This window comes from Phyllostomus discolor, chromosome 11 (genome assembly GCF_004126475.2).
Source record: "Phyllostomus discolor isolate MPI-MPIP mPhyDis1 chromosome 11, mPhyDis1.pri.v3, whole genome shotgun sequence".
In the NCBI taxonomy this organism is placed as follows: domain Eukaryota; kingdom Metazoa; phylum Chordata; class Mammalia; order Chiroptera; family Phyllostomidae; genus Phyllostomus; species Phyllostomus discolor.
In genome coordinates, this window is record NC_040913.2 from 43,610,461 (window position 1) to 43,622,625 (window position 12,165).

Genomic DNA, 12,165 nt, shown 5'->3' on the forward strand with positions numbered 1-12,165 from the left:
CTGAATAATTTGTTCAAAGGAAAAGAATTAGGATATTCTTTGTAGTGTTTCCCCAAATTAGATAATCAGAATTTTCTGAATTTAAAGTAACCAGAAACAATATCTGAATGATAAGACTGGGGAATAAAGAACTCTACAAATTTTAAAACACTTAAATTAATGTGACAGAAGTATAGAACTAATGTGGAAGAAAATAAATGTTAATTCAAAGCTTAAAAAATAAATGGAATTGTCAGTTGGAGTGAATTTGGATACTCCTCTGGAAGGGTTTCCTACAATCTTGAAAATGAAAACATTAATTAGGAGGGAATTCAAGAAAGATCCATGCTTAGATGTACATAGCAAAGTGTCTGATTTTGAGAAATATGACAAAACAGAGTGGCTTCTCTCTCTGGAGTGAACTTGGAGATGGGGTGCCCCTCCCTCATGCCCAGGATCTGCACAGCTTATTTTGGGGGCTTCGCCAGCCAGACCCTGAGCATGGCTCAGCCAGGGCTGAGCCCACTGTTTTCAGAAGCCCCTGGGAGTTCTGAGACCATGTTCCCTGATGTGGAGTCTCTTTTCATCGGATCCCCACTCAAACTGTGCCTCCTTTCTGAGTTATTACTTCGGGGAGGGAACCATGCTCTTCACAGTGGTAGGGAAGAAAAAAAAAGATATTTTTCCCCTCTACCCTCCTAGGTTCTCCAGCCGGAGCCCTGCAAATTAGACTGACAAAAGACAGATGAACAAGAGAAAAGTGTGCAAATGTATATGTTTTATGTGACATGGGAACTTTCCTAAGGAAATGAAGACCTGCAGAAACAGTTAACTGAATGCTTCAACTAGGTTTGATGAGGAGCGGAAGGGTGCGGGACAATGTGATAGGGCAGAGGGGCATGAGCTGAGGACAGGGAACTGGGGTAAACTTGGCAAGGCCTGTTCATTCTGATCTGTCTCAGCATCCTTTGGTTTTAAAGATAGGGATGTTTCTTTCCTCCAGGTTTGGAGAGCACATCTCTTACATGAGGGTCTTATGACCTGCTTCAGGGGGAGAAGGAGGCGGTCAGGTAGTCCTTCTTGCACCTGCTTTTTCTCAGATTTGTTCAGCTTTAAAGTATTCAATATGCCAAGGTGCCATTTTGGGGAGTAGCATGTGCTGAACCACATCACTGTCCACTGACACTTTTCTCTCAGCTTTCAGGGGTATATTTGATGACTGTGTCTTAAAAAGGGTTATGCGCTTTTAGCACTAGAAGAAGAGTCGGGTGGCACAGGGTCAATTCCCAGCTTTATAAGGTGTTTCTTATTGCCTCAATTTCCCAGTCTGAAAAATTAGGTTAATAATAGTTACCTAGCCTCTGATACTAGTAAGTATCAAGTATGACCATAGAAGGGAAAATCCTTTGTTGGCTATGAATGTAAGAGATTATTTAATTTCAACAGGTGGAATAGATACAAAGTGTGAGGGTATAATGCATCTATGACTAAATAGAGATGTTACCAAACAACTGTCCACAGGAACACTCAATAGCAATGATGTTTCTCAGTACCTGCTACATATTAGAATCACCTGAGGGAGCTTCTTTTAAAAACTACCAAGTCAACATCTAGTTGAGTTAGACTGGCTGAGTTTGGAGCCAGGGCACCCCAAAAGTGTAGTCTTAGAAGAAAGTTGTTTGTGGCTATTATCTATGCAGATTAATAATATCAATCTTAGCGTGCAAAAAATTTATGGGTGGGGTGGGGATACAAGAACAGATAGTGAGAATTTTCTTTTTTGTAGTCTAAGGTTACAGACATAATATTTATCCCCTTTTTCTCATGGAAACTTCTCTGTATTGTTTCTGAGAGGAATTGCAATCTATGGGTACACAATAACAGATATGACTTGAAAGCAGCAGTACCTCATGAGTCTCTAGCTAGAGTTTTAATTCATCCTTGGTTATGCCACAGGTCTTTTATTTTTCTTTAAGCACACATTGAAAGTGCTTCTGAATGGTGCTGCTTATTCAATTTTCCTGTAACAGAAAGGCTCTGTGACAGTTCTGGCCTAAAAACCACTGATTTAGTGGGCAGGAGACTTCCATTTCTGGGAGAGAGGGAAAAAAAACTTTCCCTGCCCGCTCCATCAGTGACTTGAGCCTGTGTTTTCGTTGGCCTAGGTCTCATGCTTCAAGAAAGTCTCAGAGTTGCCCATCCCCGATGTCTGTTGGGGCGTGAGAGGGATTGCTGCTCTCAAATTGAGGCCCCAGGCCTGCAGCACCAGATCACCTATTAGAAATGCAAATTCTCAGGCCTCACCTCAGATCAGAAACTGTTTCAACATGACCTCTGAGAGACTGTGAAGAATGCTGAAGTCTAAAAACCACTGAGCTAGCACAAAGCCTCTTTCCTTGTTTCTCTCAATAATGTGTGTTTTTCTCAGTAGAAAAGCATGAAATGGGAATTTGTAGGCATATGTCATACTTGACTTTGCTTCCTTTTCCTCTCCTTCCCTCTGATGATGTGGCAGAGCCAAGCTAGAGGGAAAATGAGGGGCAGAAAATCTCTGAATTACTCTCTCATGAAGGTTCCTATTCCAACTTTTTAAGAGATAATAATCAGGTAAACATATATTACATATATAAATATATAGATATATTGTATTATAAATATATTAATATATACTATATATTTATATATCCATTATAAATGTATAAGGAAACATATGTGTGTATGTAAATGCATGTTTATATTTTACATACATACATTAAATTTATAGAGTTACATTGTGCATATATAAATCTCTGTTGTAAATGCAGGAGAGACCAAACCAGGAAATTCCAGAAATCAGGATACCATTGGGAATCCAAAGTTTACGAGCAAGACTTAGGAGATAGGAGGTCAGCAGGGGAAAGAAAGAAAAGCGGCTGGTGTGGGGAGAAGAACAATACCTGGTAAGGGCCACTGCCTTACACAACTCAAAGGGGCAGCATTTGCCTAGACTTTCCTGTAAATGGTGCTCGAGAGAGCGGTGTGGTGCAGTGCCATGGGTCAAAGCAAGGGCAGGAGGTGGCCCTGGATGAGCCTCTAAGGTTTCTTTCTAAAAGTCAGTCACACTGTGATTTCCTTAGGATTCTTGAATAGATAAAGTCAGCTGTGCTGTCTTCTCCAAGGGTCTTTACAAATGCAACAGATTCTCATCTATCTCGGGGCTTCTAGAGGTAGAGAAAAGAGTCAGTGTTGTCTCATTTCTAGAATCCTTCTAACTGTTAACATTTGAAGTTGCATCACTGCATCTCTGTCTGACTATGTCTATCTACCATCTTCTTCAAAGCAATTACTTTCAGACACTCAAAGAACTTAAACTATATGGTCTATCTTTTAAACATCATGGAGGAGGGATGGTTAATTAGCATGTGTGGTCATTCCTATGATAGAAATTAGGAGTCTCTCCAGAGCTAATCTAGTATTTAGAAATATGAATTTACAGACACTGCTAAGTGCCTACATGCATTTTCTCATTGAATCTTCACAATCACCAGCGACAACAGAGTTGCTATTAATATCCTCAATATAAATAGGTGGCTGAGCAAGGATTTGAACCAAGGTCAAAGCCCAAAGTGTTGTTCACGCCACCTATTTAATGGTAGCTAAGATCTTTTGTTTTTAGGAAGGCAAAATATCTTTATTTTTATGGTATCCTTATCTGGATTCAGTGCTAGGAAAATACAAGTGATAAAAGCTTGCCATTACTTGAAATTTACTTTATTCCTCATAGCCAATAAAAAAGATTTCTTTCTTCTCTATTTTGCTATTTTTTAAAAAATTAATCTTTATTGTACTTTTTCCCATTACTATTTAGTCCTTTATACACCTCCCTTTTCCCCAACAATCACCACACTGTTGTCCATGTCTATGAGTCCTTTTTCCTTTTTTCTCCATCCCTCCACCTTCTAACCACCCCCACCCCCACTACTAGCTTTCATCTGCTCTCTATCTATGGGTCTATCTCTGTTTTGCTTGTTAGTTCTGTTTGTTCATTAGATTTCACATATGAGTGAAATCATATAGTATTTGTCTTTCTCTGACTGGCTTATTTCAGTTAGCATAATGTTCTCTAGGTCTATCCATGCTGTTGCAAATGGCAAAATTTTCTTCTTCTCTATGGCCAAGTAGAATTCCATCCTGTAAATGTCCCATGGCTCTTTTATCCACTCAACTACTGATGGACACTTGGGCTGCTTCCACATCTTGGAGATTGTAAATAATGCTGTATGAACATAGGATGCTTATGTTCTTCTGAATTAATGTTTCAGGTCCTTCAGATATATTCCCAGAAGTGGGATCACTGGGTCAAAAGGCAAATCCAGTTTTAATTTTTTGAGGTATCTCCACACTGCTTTCCACAGTGGCTATACCAGTCTGCATTCACACCAACAGTGCAAAAGGATTCCGCTTTCTCCACATCCTCACCAGCACTTGTTTTTTGTTGTTTTATTGATGATAGCAATTCTGACAGGTATGAGACAGTATTTCATTGTGGTTTTAATTTGTATTTCTCTGATTAGTGACATTGAACATCTTTTCATATGTCTATTGGTCATTTATATGTCCTCTTTGGAGAAGTGTCTATTCAGATCCTTTTCCCATTTTTTAATTGGGTTGTTTGGTTTTTTGGTGTTGAGTTTTGTAAGTACTTTGTAAGTTTTGGATGTTAACCCCTTATCAGATGTATCAGCGAATACATTCTCCCATTCTCTGGGTTTATTTTGTTGATGTTTTCCTTTGCCATGCAAAAACTTTTGGTTTGATGTAGTCCCATTTGTTTATCTTTTCTTTTTGTTTCCCCTGCCTGGAATGATATAGCCAATAAAAAATTGCTATGAACACTGGCAAAGATTTTGCTGCCTATGTTTTCTTCTAAGATTTTTATGGTTTCAGGTCTAATACTTAAGTCTTTGATCCTTTTTAAATTTATTTTTGCATGTGGTGTAAGAAGGTGATCTAGTTTCATTTTTCTATATGTATCTGTCCAATTTTCCCAACACCATTTACTGAATAAACTATCTTTAGCCCATTGTATGTGCTTGCTTCCTCTGTTAAATATTAATTGGCTATACAACTGTGGGTTTGTTTCTGGGCTGTCTGTTCCGTTCCACTGATCTATGTGTCTGTTTTTATGCCAGTACCAGGCTGTTTTGAATACTGTGGCCTTGTAGTATAGTTTGATATTAGGTAGTGTGATTCTTCCAACTTTGTTTTTTTTTAAGATTTTATTTATTTATTTTTAGAGAGGGAAGGAGAGAGAGAGAGAAACATCAATGTACGGTTGCTGGGGGCCATGGCCTGCAACCTAGGAATGTGCCTTGACTGGGAGTCGAACCTGCGATGCCTGGTTCGCAGCCTGTGCTCAATCAATCCACTGAGCTACTCCAGCCAGGGTCCAGCTTTGTTCTTCTTTCTCAGGATTGTTGTTGCTATGCAGGACCTTTTGTGGTTCCATTTAAATTTTTGAAATATTTGTTCTAGTTCTGTGAAATTTGTCATTGGAATCTTGACAGGAATTGTGCTGAATCTATAGGTTTCTTTGGGTAGTATGGACATTTCAATGATCTTAATTCTTCTTAGCCATGCACACAGCATGTGCTTCCATTTATTTGTGTCTTCTTCAATTTTTTTCTTCAGTGTCTTATAATTTTCCATATACAGGTCTTTTATATCCTTGGTTAGGCTAATTCCTAAGTATTTTATTCTTTTGGAAGCAATTGTGAATGGGATTGTTTCTTTTTTTATAGTACACAGTCTTACTTACTATATCTTTTTTTAGACTTTTATTTTATTTATTTTTAGAGAGGGAAGGGAGGGAGAAAGAGAGAAAGAGAGAAACATCATTGTGTGGTTGCTGAGGGCCATGGCCTGCAACCCAGGCATGTGCCCTGGCTAGGAATCGAACCTGCGATGCTTTGGTTCACAGCCCGTGCTCAATCCACTGAGCTATGCCAGCCAGGGCTGGATTGTTTCTTAATTTTCCTTTCTGTTAGTTTGTTATTGGCATATAAAAGTGCAGCTTTTTTCTGGATATTAATTTTGTATCCTGCTGCTTTGCTGAATTCATTTATCAGTTCTAGTAGTCTCTTAGTGGAATCTTTGGGGTTCTGTATGTACAGTATCATGTCATCTGCAATGAAGACAGTTTTACTTCTACTTTCTGATTTGGATTCCTTTTATTTTTTCTTGTCTGATTTCTGTGGCTAGAATTTCCAGTAGTATGTTGAATAAGAGAGGTGAAAGTGGATATCCCTGTCTTATTCCTGATCTTAAGGGGAACACTTGTAGTTTTTGCTCATTAAGTATGATGCTGGCAGTGGGTCTGTCATATATGGCCTTTATTATGTTTAGATTTGTTCCCTCTATTCCCACATTGCTGAGAGTTTTGATAAGTGGGTGCTGGATATGATTCAGATGCGCATGCATTCACTTGTTGGATGCTCCATTTGCAGGGTTCAATTAAGATACGCAATTACCTACTCTCTTTACATACTTGTGCTCTTTCTTTTTCTGACTCATGCTTCTAAACCCCTGTTTGCAGCAATATTTTAAGCTAATTATTGGTACTCTAAAAGCTCTTAGACTTCCATGTAGCGCTTTAAACAAACTATGGCTTTTTAAAGTAAAAACTAACCACTGGGAGCAAGGTACCTCTCTCTTTCCTGTAGTGTTATAACACACATTTACTAATGAAATAGACATAAAAAGAGCCTCTGTAAAGATTCAAGAGTGTCCTGTGTTCTGTGGTAATTGTCATTTTCCTAGATAACTTTATCTCCATTTGTGTACCTGCTACAAATTTTTAATTATGTTCAATTATTCTGTGTTTCATAATTTACCTTGTCTTTTTTTCCTCTTATTGTCTGAAGTATTTTGATAGACAGTATTTTGTTAGACAGTATACTTTTTAAGTACATCAACATTATTCTTTGAGGTGAACTTCCAGATATCAAGTAGCTGTCTGGAACATCAAAAACTTTTACTCCCTATGATTATACTTCCAGCATATTTTAAAGGAAAGAGAATTATTCATGGTATGTCCAACAGTCCTGAATTCTTGTATAAATAGGTTTTTTCTTTTTATTTTAGGAATTACAGCATATTGTTAGATCTCAACACATCCGAGCAGAAAAACGTAAGTATGGCTCTGTATGAATATCTGAAATCTCATAAGGTCACTACTCTTGGGGCTAACATGGTTTCTCTCATATCCAGCTACCGTGGAAGGTTCATGGTTAGATCTGGCCAGGAGGAGCAAGCCTGATACTCAACCTTATGCTCATCTTACTATTAATGCCAGTGACATCCCATCAGGTAAGCTGCACTTGTCTCCAGCTTAAAAAATATTTCAAGAGTTGTTTATCAGCCCCATTTGATTACTCAGAACTATTATTAGCCTGTTACCAAATTTCTGAGAACACTTAACTTCTTGATCAGAAAAAAGATCATTTAGTCTTCAGTGGGTGATCCACATTGTAGAAACTGATTCTCAGTCATGTCAAAATGGACATCACCAGTATATTCATTTTCAGATCATCAGAGTATGTTTATTTCAAATGATTGCCAATTGAGATTGCATAACTGGGAAAAACAATCCATTATTATGCTCATCTATATTTACCCAAGCTGAAGGTGACACATCCCCACTGATGACCTGGGACATGCATGAAGTCATCCAGGTAGTCATATAGTCAACCATCTCCTCAGAGTTCTAGGTATGGGCTCAACAGAGTGATATTTAAGAAGCAATATTTCCCTAGAAAATGAAACATAGTCCTCTTCCAGTGAACAGAGGTCTGATGATGTCTTGGAAATGAGGAAGCCCAGAGCTCTGTGGCATCATGTACCTAAATGCCCCAGCCATTTCCTCATATTATCCTCACTGCTTACTTTTGGGATATTGGAGCATCAAAAAGATTACAAAGAACGCTATGATAGAGTGACAATTTAGCATTTATTGCTATTATTATTATTATGCCATTTATTCGATACACACTATGTATATCAGGCATTTTATTCTATATTCATTATCTCTAATCCTTGCTACAACCCTGCAAGGTAGTGATTATCATTCAGATTTTGCAGACAGGGAAACTGAGGTCCATGTAGTTTACTTGCTCAGGGTCACAGTGGTAGCAGGATTAGAAGTTAAATTCTACTCTAGTTGATTCCCAAGTTTATGCTTTTTATGTTATAGGTTATTATCTAATTACCTTGTGGCCAATTGGATTTGTCAGAGGGAAATAAATTCCAAGCTCTTATGTTCCTCTTTTTTTCTGTGAAAAGTAGATTGATGCAGTTTTATTAGGCAGGGACTCTAAGTCTGACTGCCTAGTTTGTGGCCCCACTGTGCTATTTACTGGCTGTGTGACTTTGTGCAAGTTATTAGAATCATTTGTACCTCAGTTTCTTCACTGGGATGGTGATAGTATCTACCTCATGGTAGCTAGGAAGATTTAATGAGGTAATGCACTAACATTCCTATGTGGAAACTGACATTTAGTAAGTGCCCAGGGACCACAATTTATTATTATTATTTGAGTTTAATTAAATAATTATACATATTCTGTTTTGTTCTAAAAATTATTTAAGGCAGGTATTTATTGGAATTAAAAAATCCAGGTTTTAGTAAACAATTTTGAAACCACTATCATTATAACGTGAGCTATGAATTGATTTTTCCTGACTGCAGACATAGAAAGTGAGAAACTGACTCTAGTTTTCAGAAGATTTTTCTAAACTATTCATTCTGTTGCAGGTGCTTGCTTCATAAACAAATTTTCTCTGTGTGTGCATGTATGTGCCTTATGGTGGAGCTCCACTAATTTTCTGAGTGTAAAACTATTTGCATGTTAGCAAAGGCAATCAAATTTATATGGATGTATCAGCTGTGTGTGCTATGAATGTACTCTGCATCTATCTCTTCAGTTCATTTTATAGGGTATATGATAAATATTGCATTAGACTGTGTGCCAAAGACTGTTTGGCAATAACAGGCATGTTTTACTTTCAAAGCTCTCTCTCCAGGCACCTAGCATCAAATCATTGCCAAAAAACAAGGCAAAATTTCTGGTTATTTTCCAATGGTTATTGAGTTTAAGACTGAGTGAAATATGGTAGTGTATGCTTCTCTTTAAGAAAATAGAATTTCCTCCTCTGGCTGAACCAACAGCCCTTTGAGTCCAATTTATCTTTATCTCCCAGTTTTGGCCAGTACTAGATATTTCAGAGGAAGATGGCTTTAATTTTGCATGCTCACTTTGGGCCTCTGCTTAATACTTAATTACGCATAAGAAAAATCAGAATCTTCCTTCTATTGACTGTTAGCTTGTGGATTGGCAAGACTTTTTGAATGAAATGAACTGAAAAGTGTTTTGTGAGGTCAGAATATGTGGCTTTCTTTAGGGGAATCCTCAGGCTAAAAATCTGTAGAGGCCCCTTCTCCAACCTAACACCTGTGACCATAGGACTGGGGAACTGGGATGAGAGGTCATCATCATGCCTCATTAATGATGGAAACCCAAATTTGCTATGAGAGGCCCTTCAGCGTGACTGAGGCATCATCTTCCATCTTGTCGCCCACTGTTGTCTGTTCAGGAGTCATCCTTTCACCTCTGTGCACTGTGTGTATTCCATCCTTCACTTGAACAGTTTGTCTCACTGACAATACTCTCTCTTTTCTCAGCCCACCTAAGTTTGATCCAAGTCCTCTGTGTGCTCTGGCTCCTTTGTTTCTTCCCTGGGCTGACCTCTCCTGATTGCTGTTAATTTCTGGAGCTTTCACTGTCAATTGTTTCAATTGAACTTCACCATGGGCTATGTGACAAGCAGAAACAAAAATGTTATATTTTCATTTTATATGCCCAGTTCTAGTTTTCTCCACTACTGGTGGTTACTGCCTTGAGGGTATACTGCTTAATAGAATTCTCAATTATGGGCAAGTGGAATGCCCATAGAAAGTACATCAGTTATTGAATGGTTGATCAACTAAATTGATCAGTGAGTGGATAAATGAGTGGATAAAAACAGAGATGTGTTTCATAGGAAATGACACTCCTTCCACCTGACTTTAGCTGACAGTAGGCGTGGTGTGTAGTCAAGGGTCCCATCTTCTCCCCTCTCCAGTTCATGTTCCTTTCTTCCCTTGCAAGGCCATATCTCTGAGCACTTGGTTTAACATTAGCAGACTTATCCCATTGAGAGGGCAGACTTCACCTTTGCCATTCTGCTTCTCTCTAACAGCTGTCATAGGAGATAAACTATAAGACAAATGATTGTGTAACAATTGAATTCAGGAGAAGGGTGAGAAGGAAAGAAACATGATAATTTGAGGTGGAAAACATCTTTAATCTTGTTAGCTTTGCCAAGGGATTGTGTAGCTATTTATCAGTCTGGCAAAATTACTTTACTGGTATTTATGAGGATGTGATGAATAGTCTTGTAGTTGCACCTGGACTCACTTGGGTCTATGGGATAGCATTTACATTTGGGATGTTTGAATCTGGGATGACCTGAGGTAGGACTTCTAGTAAAAAAGGGAATGTGTTGTTGTGGGTCCTGGAGGCAGCAGAGCCTGTAAAATCTTCTCAGGCTCATTCTGGCACCCTCCCATAGATGAGATGTGGATTTTAGTAAATATAATGTCATACAGGCCTTCACTTCACAGGCTTAAATGTGGGTTGCTCCACTGTAGCTTGGCCTCTGTGCATTTTTTTTTCATTTGCCCAACCACCCGGTTGGTTCTCGGAACAGCCTGGTTTTGAGGTCTCCAGACCATATTCCAGGCTACCTAGTGGTCCTCCAGAAACAGTGGAGCATTCTCCTTTTTGTGGCCCTCTAGAGAAAGCTGCAGGTGTTCAAGGCTCTCCAGGATTCAGACTAATCTGGGAAGATAGCCAGTATGGGTCATTGATGCTGCAAGGATCTCCCAAAATCCCACTGTAACCAGAGGGTTGCCAACTCTGATGGATCCATGGAATCTACTTTAAGCCTAAGACCCATCATAGGCTTATTTGTTTCTTTGTGGGTGGCAGGCAGCCATGAACTTCTCTTTAGCTGCCTTGGCTGCAGAGGCTAACCCAACCTCAGTCTTATACTGCTCAGCTCTGTTTTGCCTTATTGAAATCTTAACAGATGCCAACCTTAGTTTAGCATATGTATTTATAAGGTCTTTTGGAGGACAAATGTGTTTTTGGACTTTTAATAGCTTAACAACCCCCGCCCCCACTAGTTAATACCTTGTTGAACAATAGGCACATAAGCACAAATGATTGATTAATTTGGTATAGAGGTATTGACAACTTTTAACCTAACACAATACACTAAAGACCTAAGCTGTGAAAAACATTGGACACACTGCTGATTTAGAAGATTCTTTAGAAATTTTCAGTGCTCCAGAACAGCAGCATGAGGATGGTTGTCTCCACATTTCAGGTAGGAAGGGGCTAAAAAGGAATTCTGGTCCATCAGGAGGGTTTCTGTGACACTTTGGTCATGAAGGATCCTGTGAAATTGTGAAGCTGGAGTGCAATGGCAGGGATGTTTTCTTCTTGAACTCCCCTGGGAGCATCTTTTCAGTCATGTGAGCCTGGGAGGCATTTGGATTGTTGGAGGAGGGGGAAATCAGCAATGAGAATAGAGTTTTAGGAATTTGACCTTTTGGTCAAAGTTACTGTGATCCAGACTTTCACCTCCTTCTACATACCATTTCCATGAATTAAAAGAGAAGGTGGATCTGTGAAGTAGGAAAATTCTCTACCTTTCCTTATTTTCTGCATCCTTTCTCAACTGCCTTCGGCTCGTTTTCTTTCTTCAACCTTGAATGACTTTCTGCTTCTGTGAGTTGAGTTCTATTTCTCCTTTGAGTTCTCAGGCTCAGTAGCAACTCAACAAAGTTGTTCTTGATTGCTCTAGGGGGCCATGTCTCCTTCTTTCAAATTCCCATAGCAATTAGCTGCACCTTTCCTATTAGGATTCATGACTGACTTCCTACCTGAACACATACCATATTTATCCTTGGTGTACTTGTAGGCTCCTCAAAGGTAGGAAAAGTGAGTTCCTACCAGAGAGCACAAGTACATCTTAATGTATTTCTCCCCTTTTAGAAAGTAAACTGTGAAAAGTTATTCTCCTGTTGGAACAATGACTATTATG

General features: G+C 38.9%; 1 protein-coding gene across 1 annotated transcript in view; it reads left to right on the forward strand.

The window, feature by feature from the left end:
- The window catches only part of TNFSF11 (TNF superfamily member 11), a 38,323-nt gene that overhangs the window by 24,878 nt on the left and 1,280 nt on the right, over window positions 1-12,165 (forward strand). Inside the window, exons 3-4 of the mRNA XM_028526848.2 lie at window positions 7,102-7,147; window positions 7,228-7,326. Coding sequence (XP_028382649.1) covers window positions 7,102-7,147; window positions 7,228-7,326 — 145 coding nt within the window. The remainder of the gene's footprint in view (window positions 1-7,101; window positions 7,148-7,227; window positions 7,327-12,165) is intronic.